At 47.5% G+C, this 19,717-nt stretch overlaps 1 protein-coding gene across 3 annotated transcripts in view; it reads left to right on the top strand.

Moving 5' to 3' along the window:
• The window catches only part of LOC105499264 (ADAM metallopeptidase with thrombospondin type 1 motif 17), a 361,725-nt gene that overhangs the window by 127,707 nt on the left and 214,301 nt on the right, over positions 1-19,717 (top strand). For all 3 annotated transcript variants that reach the window (XM_071100557.1, XM_071100559.1, XM_071100558.1), the window contains exon 8: positions 13,447-13,552. In XM_071100557.1, the coding sequence (XP_070956658.1) occupies positions 13,447-13,552 (106 nt within the window). The remainder of the gene's footprint in view (positions 1-13,446; positions 13,553-19,717) is intronic.

Raw genomic sequence — 19,717 nt, forward strand, 5'->3', positions numbered from 1 at the left:
CTTGGTTGCAGCATGACCCTGGGGGATTTGCTTACCTTCGTGGTGCCTCGGTGTCCCCATGTGTCAATGAGGATGATAATAGCATCCCTTCGTGAGGTGGTGGTACATGCACATGCATGTGTACATACGTGTGCATACACATCAGAGGCTACTGAGATTCCTCTCAGCAGGGACAGGTGGGTGGGCACAACAGCACGGAAGTGCGCAAGTGCAGCCTGGATGGTGAACTGCCACTTCCCAGGATATAACCACTTCCTGACTTCTGCACACCTTTCAGCCTTTCTCAGTGGGTCAAATTACTTCCTAAAATGGCCAATATACCAATTTATATTCTCTTTAATAGCATCTGGGAGTCTTTAATCCTGATAACCTTGCCGATTATTGCCAGAATTTTTTATGTTTTGTCCACATGCCGGGTGTGAATTGATGTCTTCTTGTGATTTTATTTCTCAGTTCTCTGCCCAGGTAGGTTGGATATCTTTTTAAATCTTTGGTTTTAGGAATTGAAAATATCTTCATTGTGTCTTGTCTTCGTCTTTAACTTTGTTTATGGTACCTTTTATCACATAGAAGTTTTCAATGTGGATTTAGCTAAATAGCTCAATCTTTTTTGTTATGATTTTCACTTCCTGTTTCTTCTTTTAAAAAATCTTTACTACTCTGGGAGCATAAAGACATCCCACTACATTTTCTTCTGACAGATTCAAAGTTGTTTCCATGCTTGTGTATTTCATCCATTTAGAGTTTGTTTCTGTGTCTGGCATGAGGTTGAGAGTTTAATTCATTCATCTCCCTGTGGACACTTGTGGTCCCAGTGCCATTTATTGAACAGTCTGTCATTCTCCATTTATTCAATATTTTTAGAAGTCAGGCAATTTGCATTTTATGTAAGCTCTTCTAACTTTTTTTTTTTTTTTTGAGATGAAGTTGTCTCGTCCTGTTGCCCAGGCTGGAGTGAAGTGGCACAGTCTCGAATCACTGCAACCTCCACCTCCTGGGTTCAACCAATTCTCCAGTTTCCCAGGTAGCTGGGATTACAGGCACAGGCTACCATACCCCGCTAATTTTTGTATCTTTTTAAATTAATTAATTAATTTATTTATTTGAGACGGAGTCTCACTATCACCCAGGCTGGAGTGCAGTAGCGCAATCTCGGCTCACTGCAAATTCCCCCTCCCAGGTTCACGCCATTCTCCTGCCTCAGCCTCCCAAGTAGCTGGGACTACCGGCACCCACCACCACACCCGGCTAATTTTTTGTATTTTTAGTAGAGACAGGGTTTCACTGTGTTAGCCAGGATGGTCTCAATCTCCTGACCTTGTGATCCGCCCATCTCTGCCACCCAAAGTACTGGGATTACAGGCGTGAGCCACTGCGCCCAACCAATTTTTGTATTTTTAGTAGAGATGGGGTTTCACCATGTTGGCAGGGCTGGTCTCAAACTCCTGACCTCAAGTAATCCACCTGCTTTGGCCTCCCATGGTGCTGGGATTACAGGCATGAGCCACTGCGCCCGACTGGCTCTTCTATTTTTTAATTGTTGGTGACTGATTAAAATTTTCATTTAAATCCTAAATGGGCCAAATAAAACATTCCTGCAGTTGAAATCCTTCTGTGGCTGCCAGCTTGCAGCGTCTGATGCAGTGCTTTAGGGCAGGACCTCTGGCCCCAAAGACCTGAGATTGAATCCCAGCTCCACCCCTCATTCGCTATTTGACCTCGGATGAGTTGTTGACTTCTCAGAGTCTTAGTTTCCTCATCAGTAGTACTGCAAGGATAATAACAGTATGTACCTCACCAAGTGGTGGTGTGGATAAAATGAGATCACACGTGGGAATCTTTAGCACAGGGCCTGCTACACACATAGTAAGTGTCTGACAAATGTTAGTGTTTAGCAGCTGCCGCCTTATTACTTACTCCTCCCTGTTCCAGCCCTCTTCTTTCTTTCTTTATTTAGATGGAGCCTGTCTCTGTCACCCAGGCTGGAGTACAGTGGCACCATCTTTGCTCACTGCAAGCTCCACCTCCCGGGTTCACACCGTTCTCCTGCCTCAGCCTCCCGTGAGCTGGGACTACAGGCGCCCGCCACCATGCCTGGCTAATTTTCTTTTGTATTTTTAGTAGAGATGGAGTTTCACCATGTTGTTAGCCAGGATGGTCTCGATCTCCTGACCTTGTGACTTGCCCACCTCGGCCTCCCAAAGTGCTGGGATTACAGGCATAAGCCACTGCACCTGGCCTCTAGCCCACTTCTTAAGCAGCAGAGGATGGTGTTTTATGAAGATGAGGTTGGCAGGGCTGCTATGCATTCATTCATTTGCAGAACTTATTGATGATGTGTTTAAGCCACACTGTGCTGTGTAAGTTGAATTGTTATGAAAGCTGGCCTAGAGAGGCCTAGCATAAGATTTGTTCATAGGACCTGACTGGCTCATGCTGCAGCAGAGGAATTGCGATGGGCCCTGGGCACCTGGGCACCTGGAGGGGTGTTTCTGGGCAGGATCAGGGGAGAATCAGTGGAGAGGAGGCACTCGAGTCCAGACGTTTTAGGACTAACTGGAGTGGGGAGAGGCAAGTAAGCTGATGCCTACAGAGATTTCCTAATAATGCTTAAGGTGATGACAAAGGCCTGGGCTTGGGACCAGTGAGAAAGAAAGAAATCCCAGAGTCTGTGAGTAGCAGGAAATGGCAGGACTTGATGATTACTAAGATTGGGTGGGAGAAGGGAAGAGAGAGGTTGACTAGGACTGCAAGCTTTTGAACAAAACTTGAAGGCTCAGTTTGGGGTGGCGAGTCCCATTGGTGTGGACTGAGACTGGGGGCAGTATCGGACAGCCAGGCTGACCAGCCTCAGGGGAATGCCGTAGCAGAGCTCAAACAGGAGCCCCTGGCTCTGAGGACACAGGGTGCGGACCACCACAGAGGCATAGAAGCAACCTGGAAATGTATGAAATCGCTTAAAAGGTAAAGAACATTTGTTTTTCTTGGCCTTTGACATTTTAAAGACAGACACTGACATGCATGCTATTTCCGTAGTCTGAGATGATTCTGAAACCCAATGTAGCCTACAGGTAATGAGCTGCCTGCATAAGCATGGAGCAGGGACATAACTTCACCCTGAAGATGGGGCCTGAGACTTTGTACCATCCACTTTCTGCCACGCTGGCGATAATTCTGAGGCTGGCCATCTTCCTTGCCTGCCACTGATTCTGCCATGAGTCAGCTGTTTCCTCTTTGTAATCTTAGTGTCCACTTGACTTCGTGGTGTGGCTCTCATCAACATTCTTTTCTAAGGGGCTTTTTTTTTTTTTTTTTAATAAAATGGAATGCCGTCATTTTTGCATCCTATCAGTGAAGGCAGGGATTGTCCTAGGGCTTCCCCTGGGCCATCAGAAGGGAGGGCTTGTCATGGTAGTTTGACTTTAGTTCATGACTGTTGAGTCAACACCCAAATGATGGCTGGCTTCCCATGTTTGGGTTACTTCTTTTTTGGAGTAGCTGTGGTGCCCTGCCAGGGCGTGATTTATGGACTTGAACTCAGAAGCTGGTGTTCGGGAGCTGGTGCCCAGAGCTGCTCTGAGGCCTGGGCTGACCTTTGTGCACAGCCCACGAGCAGGGCCCCGAGAGGTGTCTAGAACAACGTGCAGTCTGGAAGTGCGTACCCTTGTCCCAAGGTTTCACTAAAAGTCTACATTTCATCCCCCAAAGAATGGGCTTTGCTGGGCTAAGCATTTAGCAAGAAATGCGGTTACTTGTTTTGAGAATGCTTTTCTTTCTTTGTTTCTTCCTTTTTTTTTTTTTTTTTTGCTAACTTGGCAAATATTTCCATGCATGGCCTTGCATTTTATTCATCCTTCAGAAGTACAGCTATGAGAGGGAGTGAAGCTGTTTTTCAAGGTTGTTTCAGGCAAGCCTCAAGAATGTACCATTGGAAAAGTCCTTGCAAGGCAGTAAAGGTAAATTAGAAATGGCTCATATGGTCCGAGAAATAAGAGTAATACAGGTAAAGCCTGGTGTTGCAGGTGAAAGCAGACTTTGACTAATACATACCACTGAGGCTTCATCAACCCATGACCCTTGGATATACCAAAGACATACCCTTATCTAAATTGTCCAGTGACCTTGACTCTTCCCAGATTCTTAAACCAAGGCCATCTTCTCCTTCTATTTCACATGCATGTGTGTATCCCTTTGTTATCTTTTAAATTATAATTGAGGCATAATTTACCTATGGATAGTATATCTAAGTGTACTGTTCAATGAATATTTGTAAACTGATGAGCTTTGTGTAATGGTTAGTGATGACCTGGATCTAGAAACAAGACGATATCAGCCACCGGGCAGGTCCTCTTCATGCCCCTTCTGGTCACTAGTCCCTCTGGGGTAACCCTGACCTGACTTTTTTATCTCTAAATGAGTTATTATAAGGCAGATATCCTTGTGGCCAGCATCCTGGTCAAGCAGTAGAGTCTATCAGCCCTGTAGGTGGTCCCCGTCCCAGCCACAGCCCCTTCCCTCTGCACTGGTACCCACTTCCTGGGCTTTTGTAGTGATGAGCACCTTCTGTCTTCTGGCCTTGTGCATTTGTGATTTTTGAATGAGTCAAGGTAAAAAGAAAAAGCAGCACATGTTTCTGGCTTGCTGCATTTGGTTCTGCACATCCAGAATGCCTGTTGCCGCTTGGTTTGCCTTGAGATTTGCTAAGCAGAACCAGCAGCAGTGCTCCTTTTTTGTGAGCCTACTGTGTGCCAGGGGAGGCTCGTGGGTTCCCGACAGACCTGGAAGAGCCTACTCTGTGCCAGGTGTGGCTCGCAACAGACCTGGAAGCTTCCAGAGCTCTCTGGCCCATCACCACCTTCCCCTGGAGTTCTTTGGGATTTTCTGGGGACTTGAAGAGATGATTTTAGCCTCTGATTCTTCAGACCGAGCAGTATGTTACTTTTATAAGAGTCTTTTAAAACTGGCTCCTCCCTCCAAGGCTGTGTTTGAGTGTTTTTAGAACATCTCATAAGGCCTGGGGATTTCTGGGGAGTCTCCTGCAAATAGAAATAGCTGATGATGTGAGCAATGGGTCCACATCACTCACACGCATGTTGTGATTCTCTCACCTCCCTTCCCGGTGCCTTAGTGTCTCCTGATGGACATCCCTGGCTGTAACTTGCAAGGCACCCCATTGTTAAATGACTGAGAGATGGCACTTCTCTGCCTACAGATGCAGCTGGCTAAGGTGTTATATGATTTTAAATACAGAACACCCCCACTCCACCATATTTTTCGTTCTTCTCTACCAAGCATTTTTGTAACTAGTTCAACCTGACGCTCCTACAGCTTTCCAGGTCGGTTCCTTGTTATTAAACCACGTTGTGAACATCGAGGCCAAGCCCATGGCGCGTTAGGTGGCTGCAGTGCTGTGTGGCAAATGAGCATGGTGAGTTCTGGTGGTCACCACGCTTGTCGGTTACCTGTGTGAGCAAGGGGACCCAGGGTACTTCTGTGGGGACCCGGGGTGCGCTCTGGGTGTATTAGCCTGTTTAGAGCTCCTCTTACAGAATACTGCAGACTGGGCAGCTTACACAGCAGACAGTTATTCCTCACGGGTCTGGAAGCTGGAACTCTGCAGTGCCAGTAGGACTGGTTTGGGATAAGGAATCTCTTTCCTGGCTTGTCGGCAGCTGCCTTCTCACTGTGTCCTCACCTGCCCTCTTGTGCTCACTTGGAGAGAGGGAAAGAGAAAGGGAGGGAGAAATACCTCTAGTGTCTCTTCTTCTTTTTATAAGGACACCAGGCCTGTTGGATCAGGGCCCCACCTTGCTGACCTCATTTAACCTTCATTACCTCCCTGAAGGCCCTGTCTGCAAATACAGGGACATTGAAGATTAGGGCTTCAACCTCTGAATTTCAAGGGGACACAGTTTAGCTCATAACAGTGAGCATGATTAAAATGCATGTGGTTGCTCTTACCAGCCCCTACTCTGCCTTCTTCCTGGCTCTGGCTGTCATCTCAGTTTAGCAGCCCTCACTCATGGCCCTGCCTGTGGCTACTCTAATAAATGTGATTCAAACAGAAATGTTGAGAAAGATTATGATTCTAGGCACACACCTCAGACAGCTGCCTTGGGAAGGCTGAGTCAGGAATGTGCCCCTCCTTCCAGGTTGCATTTGAAACTCCGAAGGGAGATTCGATTCATTCCCAGATTCCCTTGGGGGATATCTGACCCCATGGAAGACTTAGTTGTCCCATTCCCCACATGGAGGAGATTATTTTTAGCCAAAACATATCACACTTCTTCTCAGCCTCACCCCCACCTAAAACCCCAGCTTTCCCTAGGGAGAGGGAGGGCATTCTAACCCACCAGCAAAGGGGAAACATTTACAGTGAGAGAAGATAGAGGAGGCTAAAAGCTGTCATTGAAGTGGGACTAAGCCAAGTTCATTTTAAAATTATTGACCAAAGTAAGTACCAAGCAGTGCAGTTGATAGAGAATGTGAGTGTGTTATAGCTTTCAAAATTCACTAGGGTCCATTGCTGTAGGAGTGAGTGTGGGCATCAGCCTCATGCTTCCAGTTAGGGGAAGGGTGTCCTGGCCATGCCCGTGTCTACAGTCGTACACTCACGTGTGCACACACCGGAACCTGCACACAGGCGACGGTGCAGTGCCGCTGAGGTACAGCCATCCAGCAGGCTGGTCGGGGGTTGTGTTTCCTGAATGCTAAATGCTAGAAGACAGGGTTCTTCTCTGGTGGCCAGGGAGTACCCACAGAAGTCCAGAGGTCTCCTGAAAGGCAGCTCAAAGACACTCATCACCTGCTGCATTCACGGTGCTGCCTGCAGGTGCTCCCCACACAGGGAGCCACCCGTGGTCCGGGAAAGTTTGCTCAGAGAGTAGTCAGAATGAGGGTGTGGCTCGGTGAGGGGCTCTCAGCTGTGACAGGTGACCCAGAGGGAGGAACAGGGATCAGTAAGTGCACGGCTCAGTGTGGAGCTTCCTCTCCAGTTTCCACTTGTTTGCCCTCTGGAGAGGCCAGATCTGGGCTGGGTCACTGGCGCAGCTGTCTTTCAGAGACCCGATCGATCACCCACCCTTCAGGCCCTGGTGCTTGGCTTGGAACATCCCTGCTCATCTTTCTACAGGCTGCTTTGTCTTCTTGCTGCAGTGGCCCGGAGGCTGCTTCTCCTAGGCCTGCGCCTGCTCAGCTTCGACTCTGCCCGGCACGAGGCCTGTCACATACAGGCCATCAGGAAACACTTGACAAAGCGTTTGTCAAGATAAGAGATTTTCAAGGATCCTATGATGTCCTGAGGTGAACCTGCCTGGGACCATTTCTGGTGGGCATCAGGGCCTGTTTCAGAAGCCCCTGAGACTCTGTGGGGTTCTCCGAAGAGAGGCACACTGTGATTTGACAAATGTTACATTGCTCCCTGGAGAACCCCTCCCATGTGACAGGTCCTGCTGACATGAGCGTCATCTTCTCTGGGTAGTCTGGGTGGGTAGTCTGCATGATATCTCCACGCACTTGGCTCAAGTTGGTTGTGGCCTTTTGAACATCACCACTTATGCATTTCTCCTTCCTTCCCCTCTCCCGGCGTGTTTTGGTTTCTAGAGCAAACTGTTGGCATAAACTTTTTGATTCTAACTTGTAAATCCAAGGGCCAGTTTATTCCTCCACTTACCCTTAACTCGCAGAACACATGAAAATGTTATCTCATAGGAGTGACTCCTCCAGCCCAGGACCCTCGAGTCATCTGTGGGAACTCGTGTGATTCTCTTACCAGAGACGGCATCTCCTCCCAAAGTCCAGGATCCTGGAGATGCCTGAGAAACCGAAGCCAAGGACATCTGTGTCCTAAGCTGTGGTCTCCTTAACCCTAGGGAGCAAGGCCCACAAGTAGCCTTTCCTGATTCTGACCCATAACCAAGAAACCCCATCACGAAGCAACAGCTCACATGGCATTATAACACACAAACCAACACACTGAGTTAGCCTGCAAGGTCATAACTGCTGGATGACTCCCAGTCCACAGAAAACCACAATTGCTAAGGGGAAAGTCGGGAAAGCTTCCTCGGAGAATGTGCCAGCATATTCATTGCTTGGGCTGGCAGTGGAAATGAAGGTGACTCCCCACCTCAATCCCAGCCCCTTCCCCCTCAGCCACTCTCCTGTTGCAAGAGGTTAGGATTTTCCCACCCCCACTTGTGTTTTTGATGTTATAGCTAAGAAGGCTTTGTCTACACCAAGGTCAGGAAGATTTCCATCTTAGTTTTCTTCTAAGAGTTTTATAGTTTTAGCACTCACATTTAGCTCTTTAATTCATTTTGACTTATATTTTAAATGTGGTGTGAAGTAGGGGTCCAACTTTATTATTCCTTTGTAGTTAGTTTTCCTTTGTCACATCCTAGACTCTAAGACATTTGCTCCTAAGTGCTGTTCACCCGTTCAGATCACACCCATATCCACTTAGGTTTGCAAGAAACAAGGACTTGTCAGTGAGCGTGAATCTGCAATTCAGTATCCATGACTATGGTTGGTGTATGGGCAGATGCCAGTTGCTCTCTTGTGACTGACAGTTTGATGTTCCAGCAATAACCGTGACAGTGTTTGGTAGTTGAGCAGTTGGTGGGAAAAATGGAGCCATGTCTCTCAAAGGCAGACCCTGTAAGGTTGGACTAATGGGCAGCAAGGCCACCAGCTGCAGATGGCTTATATGCAACAACTTACTGCATCAATCAGAGTTTAGACAGTTGTTTGTTGTTTATTCCTTAAATCTAGAGAGGATTGAGTGGTCAGCCCTGAGATAAAGAGTTATGAGCTTATATCATGTAGTTTTCTACTGAAAAAGAAACTGATTAATCATCTTCACCCAGTTTTCTCTATAAAATTATGCTTCTACTGAGAAAAGGAAGAGAAAGAAGACAGATGAGCACCTGTGTTGCGCTGGCATGGCTGGGAAGATGGGTCACAGAGCTAGTGGATGGGAGCCTCTTCTCTGGATAAATTAAATGAGCTGCCCCAGGTTTCAGAAGAACTCATTACACCCCCTCTTTTTTATTTTTTTGAGACGGAATCTTGCTGTGTCACGCAGGCTGGAGTGCAGTGATGGATCTCAGCTCACTGCGACCTCTACCTCCCGTGTTCAAGTGATTCTCCTGCCTCAGCCTCTGGGGTAGCTGGGACCATAGGGACCTGCCACCATGCCTGGCTAATTTGGGTGGGTTTTTTTGGTCTTGTTTTTGTTTTGTTTTAGAAAGAGTCTTGCTCTGTCACTCAGGCTGGAGTGCAGTGGTGCGATCTCGGCTCACTGCAAGCTCCACCTCCCGGGTTCATGCCATTCTCCTGCCTCAGTCTCCCGAGTAGCTGGGAGTACAGGCACCTGCCACCACACCCAGCTAATTTTTTGTATTTTTAGTAGAGACGGGATTTCACCATGTTAGCCAGGATGGTCTCGATCTCCTGACCTTGCAATCTGCCCACCTCGGCCTCCCGAAGTGCTGGGATTACAGGTGTCACCACCACTCCCCACCAGTTTTGTATTTTTAGTAGAGACGGGGTTTCACCTTGTTGACCAGGCTGGTCTCAAACTCCTGACCTCAGGCGATCTTCCCAGCTCAGCCTCCCAAAGTGCTGGGATTACAGGTGTGAGCCACTGTGCCTGACTCACACCCCTTCATTTTTACCATCTGTGTTTCAGATTTTTTTAAGAGTGTGTTTGTTGTCAGGGGTGTAGTAGAGTTGGAGTGAGCCACCATTTAGGACACAAGCACACACTTGTTGTCAGGGGTGTAGTAGAGCCTCTGTTTCCCCATCTATAAAATGGGACCAGTCATACTTGCCAAGCAAGGGAGGGTTGAGTGTTCAGAGCAGTCTTGCCCATTTAGAGGCACAACTAATAAATTCCAGTTGCCTTTCTGCCTCCCTTTTGTTACAAGAAACTATGCAAACATGTGGAATTGATGTTTTTAAAAATTTTTAAATAAGTTCTGTGATCTGTGGAGAATTTTAAATCATAGAATGCTGGATGTGAAAGCCGGTGAAAGCACCACTGCAGGGTCTAAAAGCCTCACCTCAGCGTTAAGGGAATTCTGGTTACCTTGGAAGGTTCCACAGCATCAGCACTGAAGTTAGCAGTGTACTGACTGCGAAACGGTAGTGTCACAGACCTCAGTTTTTAATAAATCAATACAGAGAAAACTGGTTTTTCCTCATTTCTTGACAAGCACCAGCATGGGGATTTGGTGGGTTTTTCTAGCTTGGTGCCTTCTGCAGCCTGAGATGGTGGGGGTATCTCTGAGTCTCCAGGGCTCTGCCTTCCCTAGACTGCAGTTTCTTTTTAGTAACATGGAATAGTGGTGGGCTTTGTTTTCTGCTGAAGCTGGATGACTTAATTACCGTTTATTCCCCCCGTAGCTCTTATTTTACAACAACCTGGGATTTTCTCCAGACTTTGTTTTGTGCATTCTAAGCATTTCCACCTCATCTCATAAACACACAGCTCTTGTGCTCTGTTGTCAGGAGCTGTTTCTTTTATGTGTTTTTCCTTGCTCAGTTTTATGACCAGGCTGGTCACGATTGGAATAAATCATTAAAAGCATTAGACCTTAATCCACCTTTGTGCAATAGCATTTCTTGTAAATAAACTGATTCTTTGTTTTCTAGTTAAAAAAAAAATCATCTGCACCTTGGAAAAATTAAAATGCAATTATTGGAAGGCTCCTTGCTTCACTGTTCCTCTAGCATTGCACGTTACCTAATTAGAGTGGAAAGTCAGGGCTGCCTCCTCCGAATGCTGAGTGTGGCTGAGGCCAGGGGGAAGTGTTTGTGTGGCATGTGAGGTCTGCCAGTTCTGTATCAGAGCCCATGGCAGGCACACTCAGGACAGCAAGCTCAGCACATCTGGCCTCACTGTGTCTCCCTTCCCCCTCACCAGGCAACTTCTCCAGGGTGTGCAGATCTGATTGTTTCTAATTGATTCGTTGACCCAGAGAAGCTGCAGCCAGGGCTGGGTGGGCACTGCTGGGTGTGTGTCTGAGCGTGTGCATGCACCCACGTGGGCCACGTGCACATACTATCAAGGCTATGTAGCAGCATTCCACCTACTCACTGGTAGACTTGTAAAAGCAACCCACAAAACATTTTTAAACAAAACCAGAATAATGACCTTGAAGGTACTGAGAAACCACATTGCATCCTTTCTGGTTGTCGTGTTGCTCTTTTCAATAGTCTGCATTGCTGAGTTGTGACATCCACGTGGCCACAAAAGCATCTTGAGGCAAAATAACATTTAATTTGTCTTTTATTTATTTTTAACTAAGCACACTGCATGTTTCCAAATAAAAATAGACCCACAGTGAGGTACCTGGGCCCAGTGTGTGGAACATGAGCCCTGGAGCCACACCTCTGTGGAGCCAGGCCATGTGAGCTTCCTCTGTGCCTCGTGGAGAGGACGAGGAAGGAGGATGTATTAGTCCTTTTTCACGCTGCTATAAAGATACTACCTGAGACTGGGTAGTTTATAAAGGAAAGAGATTTAATTGACTGTCAGTTCTACATAGCTGGGGAGGCCTCAGGAAACTTACAATCATGGCTGAAGGGGAAAGGGAAGCAGGCACCTTCTTCACAGTGCAGCGGAGGGGGCGGGGAAATAACTGCCAAACACTCCTAAAACCATCATCTCTCATGAGAACTAACTCACTATCCCAAGAACAGCGTGGGGGAAACTGTTCCCATGATCCAATCACTTCCCAGCAGGTCCCTCCCTGGCACATGGGGATTACAAATCGAGATGAGATTTGGGTGGGAACACAGAGCCACACCACATCAGAGGGGCCACCCTGTGTGTGGCTGAGCTCCGCAGCAGTTTGATTTGGACATCAGCGAAGAGGATGCTGGTTTAGCTCTTTGGGAGCAGGGAGGAGGGCTCGTTTTTAATGAAATGGTTCCCCTGTCCCATTCTCCCCTGCCCTCTGCCAACTCCTTCCCTCCTGAGACATCTCAGGCAAGTTCATGGAAGGAGCCCTCAGAATGGAGCAGTGTGCAGCTCGACAGAGGGACAGCCCATGGTGGAGAGCAGGTGCTCCTTCCTTGGGTAGTCACAGCCCATCCAGGGCATGGGGCTGATGGGCAGAGTCCAGCTGTGTTTAGCCTCCATCCACTCCATGGTGCTATGCCAGCAGAGCCGCTGCCCACCACGCCCAATGTGACGGCACAGCCAGGGGAGTACTGAGCTCCCACAGCCACCCCATTCCACCATCCGCTTGTGTATCACACAGGGGCATATCGAGGAACTGTCCTCAGGGTTAAACGCCCATGGGAGGGCAGATGTCAGGTTTCCTAGCAGGCCCTGTTGAGAAGCCCTGCAGTCCCTGCGGGGTGAGACATGTCTTTCCTGGGTGCAGGGAGTGCTGTGGTGGGGAGCCCTGGAGGGTCAGTCCCCAGAAGTGTGGCCAGCATGGGCTTGCCCTCCCCACCCCTGCTGTGGCCACCCTCCCAGCATTCCCCAGAGGAGCTGGCATCCAAGGGCCCCGTGTCCTCCCCCACGTCCCTTTGCCAGAGCCGCCTTCCTCCCCTGGAAAACGCCTGCCTCTCCTGCAGTGGCTGGCCTGCAGTACCACCAACACCGCCCATCCTTGGGACGAAGCCTCCACTGCCCTGCATTGCATTTCTCCTGGTGTGTATGGTTCGGGTTTCCTGTCTTAGAGTGAAGTCCTTGGGGCAAGCACATGTGTGTGGAGACACACATTTGGCTCACGGGCTAGTCCTCACTGAGGACTTCAAGGCCCTGGCTCTCCCAGCGCTGGCTCCACTTTCTCTGGGTCTTCCTCTCTCAAGGGCTCCTGAAGCATTTTCAGAACATTCTGCACAGCCTTCCGGGGCTTGCTGTCCATGAGACCCAGCACAGAACCCAGCTCACGCCCGGGATGTGCAGTGTGAGGAGGTGCTTCCTCCCTCTCAGGGTGTGTGGGTGCAGGGGCATTGCCTGAGAGCCAGGGCCTCTTAAATCTTATACCCTGGGTGCCTTGCCTGGCTGGCCTCACTTGGTCCCAGCCCTGGGCACTGAAGTTAGACAGATCTGGTGTAGGATCCCAGCACTGGGTGCCCATCCAGGTGACCTTGGGAGAGTTACCTTTCCTTTCCAAACCTCAGTTTCCCTCATCCCGGGTCATGAGGATTAAGTTAGGTGCTATGAGTACATGACTCAGCACACCCCCTGACGCGTATTAGATGCCTGATGGATGCTTGTGGTGGTTATTGTTTTTGTTGGGTGAACACAAAAGCATCATACACAAACCCTTCCCATATGGGCTGAGACTCATAGTCAGCATTGTCCCAGTGTGCCTGCCTCGATTGTGTGTGACGTTGACCGTGTGTGCTGTTGACCGTGCGGACTTGCCTGGCGAGACCAGGGCCTCCCGCGTTCTGAAGAGGATGTGTTTTGTGTCTCTGCTGCAGGAATTGCTTACTTAGGAGGTGTGTGCAGTGCTAAGAGGAAGTGTGTGCTTGCCGAAGACAATGGTCTCAATTTGGCCTTTACCATCGCCCATGAGCTGGGCCACAAGTAAGTATCAGACTCTGTGTCGTCCTGTTTTCTTTCAATCCTTTTTTGAATACAGATTTTTCACTTGAATTCTGTAAGTTCTAAAACAGTGCTGCTCTATGCCTTTGCTGCTTCTGCAATAAAGGACCCAGGTCAGTACACTAGGGTCCCAACCCTCAGGGACCCCACGAGATTATTGCACTGATTGGCTTGGAGAGTTGAAATGTTAATTTCATGTGCACATCTATTCTTAAAGCCAACAGAGTAGAGAGAAGAGGTTCTTCTCAGGATGTCCTTATTTAGTTGTACTTCTTTCCGGGATGAGCATGATCTTTGATTCACTCCAAGTCTATTATTCACATAATGGGATGGATCTTTATACTATTGACTTTCCATTTCCTTTTCTGCCAATTCTAAAGTCCAACTTTCTGAATGTAGAATTTAGTGTCTTAGTTTTGAAGAATTAACAGCTGTGGATGAGAGTCTTTGCATGCTGCGATTCTTCTCTTTAGGATGAAGTAACCATAGAACCTTAGAGCTTGCCTTAGGGGGAGTCTGAGGCAACCTCCTGGAGGGGTTGTTGAGTGGCTGGCCCCAGGTTGTGATCACCTGCAGGAAGCCTCAAGTGGCAGAAAGCCAGATAATGCTAAAACTGTGACCTGAGGGTTATTCTTTTTCCTAGAGTAGGTGTCTGTTTTATGTTTCTCTGAAGGAAAGATTGTGGTATGACTGCTTAAGAACTTAAAAGAAAATTAAATTGAGGAGGCCAGAGCATGCAGAACAGTGGAAAGGTTTATATTGGATTGAATAGAACATAATTAAATGGAAATCTAGTTCTTGGGGGAAACTTACTGTAAAGGTTTCCTAATGACCTACACAGTAAGATGCCTGGGGTCTCAACTGTTAACTCTAGTTTTTATGGGAGTAAAGTCAATGTGTAAGAAGGAGTATAAAAGCAATTGTTTTTCTCAAGCATTTGCCAGATCTGTGGCTTTACTTTTTGTTTGTTTATGAGTGATGACTTTTAGTGAGTTTATATTCTGTTCACTTTTTACAATGCTGGTCCACATCCACTGAATTGATTTTATGACCTTTTTGTTTTGTTTTTGCTGTTTTGTTTTTTTTTTCTTTTTAAATTATATTTTAAGTTCTGGGATACATGTGCAGAACGTGCAGGTTTGTTCCATAGGTATACATGTGCCATGGTGGTTTGCTGCACCCATCAACCCATCACCTACATTAGGTATATCTCCTAATGCTATCCCTCCCCTAGTCCCCCACCCCCACAACAGGCCCCAGTGTCTGATGTTCCCCTCCCTGTGTCCATGTGTTCTCAGTGTTCAACCCCCACTTATGAGTGAGAACATGCGGTGTTTGGTTTTCTGTTCCTGTGTTAGTTTGCTGAGAATGATTGTTTCCAGCTTCATCCATGTCCCTGCAAAGGACATGGACTCATCCATTTTTTTGGCTGCATGTTTTTGTTGTTGTTTTGGTTTATCTAGTGCCATCTTAATTGTTTCCATTCCTGTAGAGGGGTTTGGTAGTTGGCCTTTCCCTACCTATTGTGTGTCATAATGTGAGTAGGTACAGAGAGTGGAAATAATGTTATGCGCATTTCCTGGGGTAGGGAGGAAATCCCATGTTATTGACCCAGGACCTGGTGAAGCAAGATGACAAGTTGTCTCTGAGTACACAGTTGTCTCATCTTGACACTATTTTTAAAAATACTGTTGACAATTCTTTGCCCATACTGTTTTTTAAATGAAGTTCAACTGCATTTATATTAGTCAACTGCATTTTAAATGAAGTTCAACTGCATTAATTTGCAATTAATTATTTGTATCTGAGTTCTTAAAATCCTGTATCCAAGAGTGATCTGCTGGGGAAAAAAGCCATAAATCAGAATGAGTTTGGCAAACATCTTCCCACCATCAAGGGACTGACCCCACCAGCATGCCATAGTACCTAAGAATCAATTACCTAATCATTATGAGGATGCAGGGATATCAGAGTACTTACCAACACCCGAGCTGTTATGGGCCTTTGAATAGTCAATTTAAATAAGGTGAGTTGAGCTATAGTTACGTGAACTGCAATGTCCCACGCCAGCATCCAGCAGCATGGCACATGCTAAGTGCCATTTGCACATATGTGTGGGTACACACATGCTGCGTGGAGGTCTTTTCTCATCAGACATTAAAAATACAGAGGGCCATTTTCTCCCTGATGACCTGTTCGAGTGTGCCGGATCAAACACTGGCCTCCCTGCACCGGAGGTCTGCAAAGATGAATGGTTAGATTCAAACACACTTTAGTACCCTTTAGCTATAGACTGTTTAGAATTTCTTGGAGGACTCTTTATAGCTTGCTATTCAACTCTAATTACCGACAAAAACAAACACCTTATTGTTAATCAAAGCCAATAAATCTTGCTAGCATTTGGCCCTCCCCCTCTTCGGGTAATTACAGGTTTCCCAGGGAAGTCTGTCAACTTTGATTAGTCACAAGTGTTGGGAAGCAGATCCCCGAGGATGAAGCCATGTCCTCCCCATCCGCAGGCCCCTCTGGTTACTGGGCTCTGGTTCCAGGCTATATGGGCTGCTGGAAAAGGCCAAGACCAACCTGTACGCTCAGCGAAGTCACCGGCCAGGCTGTTTCACAGACGCAAAACGTGAAAACTGTTCTATATTTTGGAATACAGTGGATCCATTAAACTCCATACTCCTTAGCTTATGTGAAAAAAGTCTCCAGGTGGCTCACCCACTGGTCCCTTAGCATGGAATGTGGTAAAGTGAAACATTTCTGGAGGGAAGGTGTCTGCGTGTGTGCCTTTGCACATAGCACGCAAAGGTGCAGCTCTTCTGTTTGTCACCTAACGTGCTTCGTAGCGCGATTGGTGTGAGCAGCTACCCTAAAATCTGATTGTCAGGAAAAAGATTCCGCTTCTGTATGAGCTACCTGTTCCACTTATCAAACAATGAGTTGCACAGATTAACATGATTTTGTTTCTGCGTTGGCTGTCAGAAAACACAAAGCTAGATTTAGGGCTCGTTTTCAGCAATTAACTCATCTACATCCTGGAATTATATTTTCCTCCCTCTTCTCTTTCTAGCGTCTCTTTGTGTGCATGGTTTTATTTTAAATAGTTCAAACATAATTTATTTGGTACAATAAACTGGCTCTAATCCAATTTGCAATCAAATAGGTCCTAAATTATAATTAAATTTAAAGTTCTTGCCATGGTAATATCAATAATGCTGCTTTGGCCATGAATTAATAACATACTAGTGATGTTTAACTCGGATCAGATCTCTCATGTATTGAACACCTACTATGTGCAGGGTACTGTGTGAGATGCTGTGTGTTTATCATGCCATTGAGTCAGTCCTATGAGGTAGCTATTATGTAGCTTTTACTTTACAGGTTAGGAAACTAGTATTGCTTCTTTAAATTTGTAGTTACTACTTAATATGATTTGGGATCACTTATATGATTATACATACTGCAATAGGCCCATTAAAATAAGGATATAAATTACATGAAATAAATAATAAAGAAGAGAACTTGTAGAGTCAAAAACCAAGGTACTCTCAGTTTAAGGGAAGTAAATGTCCATGTGTATAGCTGCTGCTGGCTGACCAAGGACAATGACCATATCATGGAGAGAGGTTCCCTAGGACACTTGAGTACCGTAGATGAGATTGACAGCTTCTTTTTTTTTTTGAGACCAAACAATGGGCCAGTTATTTAATTAACATAAGTCTGAGACTATTAGAATGAAAGTGATGCCAATGAAAATGATCAGTAGTTTTGTGGTTTTCCAGAAGCATGGAACAGGCTCCATTTACATATTAATACATAAATGAATCTGAGACTTTAAAAGCTCCCTGCCTGGGGCCTTCTCAAGGATCCTGCCTCTCATATATCATCATTAACTTCCTTGTAACCGCTGAGCTGAAGCTGTGGATTCATTCGAGTAACAGCTTTCTGATTCTCTGCCCTGACAAAGGAGCGGGCTGCAGAAGACTTCCCCAGCTCTGCTGTGGACAGGAGCTGGGGGATGGCAAGTCCTGGTGCAGGTGCTGTGTGAGAAGCTGTGGAAGGGCCCCCCTTGCTGCTGCCTGGAGGCAGAGTCCAAGCTGAGCAGCAGTCATGCTGACAACAGCCTGGAGGTTCCTAAATGCAAACGCATGCCCTTGGTTGCCTTCTTGCCCATGAAAGGCTGTTCTGATGGGCAGCTGTGTGCTACCTTTGGGTTCAGCTAGTAATTAGAAATCTTGGCCGTGTTAAGTGTGAGGAAGACAGCTGTGTCCCTTTCCATAGCGTTAACTTGAGAAATGCACCTTAAAGTGACTGTATTTAGCCGGGGTCTCCTTTTGCCTTTCTCCATCCCGCGGTGATCATTAGAAAACAGCAGCCCCCGCACATGGGAAGATAGCTACAACAGGCATCTTTTACCGGCTGATCCTTGTTAAGACAGGATCCATGGAAAGGGGGCAGTTCCTTGAGAGAAACAGCCCAGCTGGGATGACACGCCCCAGGTTTTCTCCTTCAAGAAACCAGGACAGGGTGCCTTGTCCTGGATGTCAGCATCCAATATGCCAATCACAGTTTGGTTTTAAAGAGAAGGAGGAAAAGCCAGAAGTAAGCATTTGTTTCTCTCAGGCCCCTGCTTTTCAGGCTTAACTCTGGTTGATCATGGGAAGGACTGACCCCTGATGACGGGTAGAAGCTCAGCTCTGTGCTGACTGCCCATGAGAAAAAGCAAAAACAAAACCCAGATCAAGGAGGGAGTTGGCAGTAACTTTAGTGTGACTTTAAAGTGACTGGGTGTAATGCAGCTGTTGGAGTTGTAGCATCTATTGTTGGCTGTGACTTGGAAGCTCCAGTATAAAAGAAAGTGCATAGCTCTATGAAGGCTGCTGAGAGTGCCTTGTGTTTCGAGGGAAGTGGGTCTGGTATGCTGCAGCTAGGTCCAGGGGAGATGCCTGGCAGGAGGAGCTGGTTCTAGTGCAGCTGCAGGCAGGCGGGCACAGAACCAAGTGTCCACTGGTCGTTCTGGGCCTAGGTAAGCCCAGGACCCTGTGCCTGCCTGCATCTCAATCAGGTAAGGCAGCAAGCTCCTGGGAGATGTCTAGAGACAGGACCTTCTAGGTGGGGTGACAATAGAAGGGAGGGAGTCTGCTTTGTGCACCATCCACCACCTGCTCAGAAAAACAAAAAGGATATATCTTTATATAGAAAAATAAAAAGCTTTCTCATTGTGGAAAATAAACCTCTGCCTTTGTTGAATTGAGGAGTGTCTGTTAGATAAGCCTGAGCCAGATCAGGGTTCAATAAATGCCTGACCTTGGGAGCCAGCCCAAACCGTGGAAGGTCTCCAGCCCAAGTGGCACCAGCGCCACGCATGTGCTCAGCCTCCTGCAGACTCTCCTTGGGGAGGAGCTTCTCCAGAACTGCCCCTCCTTGGGTTTCCCCTGGCATCCCTGTGCCCTTGCTTCGGTCAAAGCCATTCTCTTTCCATTCTAGAATTGACCTCTCCTGTAGTGGAGAGGCCAAGCCTGTGGCCTCTGGAAAACACTGTCTTGACAAAAGCTGGGAACTTGGCGTAGATGATGCCTGGCAGTGATGCACAGGAGGAGCACTGGGTGTCTAGAAATGCAGTGGCCCAGCCTCACCCACCATTGATTGATGCGCTCGCTCTGGGGGAGGAAGCTCAGGAAGGCTCTCCAAGAGATTCCTCACATCCCAGGTGGAGAACCGCGGAAGACGCAACATTGGAGGGGTCTCGTTGTTCCTCTTTCTGGCCTCACCCGCGTTCCTGCCACCGTCTCTTTACCCGATGCCTCCAAGGCCCCAGTGCTGGGGAGCCAACACGGGGTATCCTTCAGTGCTGAGCCCGGCCATGCTAAAAATAACCTGCCCGCTTCACCTCTCTCTCTCGGTCACCCTGAGTTCCATGCGCCTCGCCACTTCCGAGTGAGCACTCGGGACCCGGCCATTCTGAATGTTGCTACCATAGACAGGCTTAGTCCTGTCTCTACTCCATCAGCTCCCAGGAGACCTCAAGGAGGGCATGGCACAAAGCGTAAAGTGACCTGTGGTGAAGCCCCTGGAAGAATGGGCCGGGCAGAAGCCTGGACCCAGATGAGGCAGGAAAGCAGGTAGAGGGATAGGTGGGCCCTG

Source organism: Macaca nemestrina, chromosome 7 (genome assembly GCF_043159975.1).
Source record: "Macaca nemestrina isolate mMacNem1 chromosome 7, mMacNem.hap1, whole genome shotgun sequence".
Taxonomy (NCBI): domain Eukaryota; kingdom Metazoa; phylum Chordata; class Mammalia; order Primates; family Cercopithecidae; genus Macaca; species Macaca nemestrina.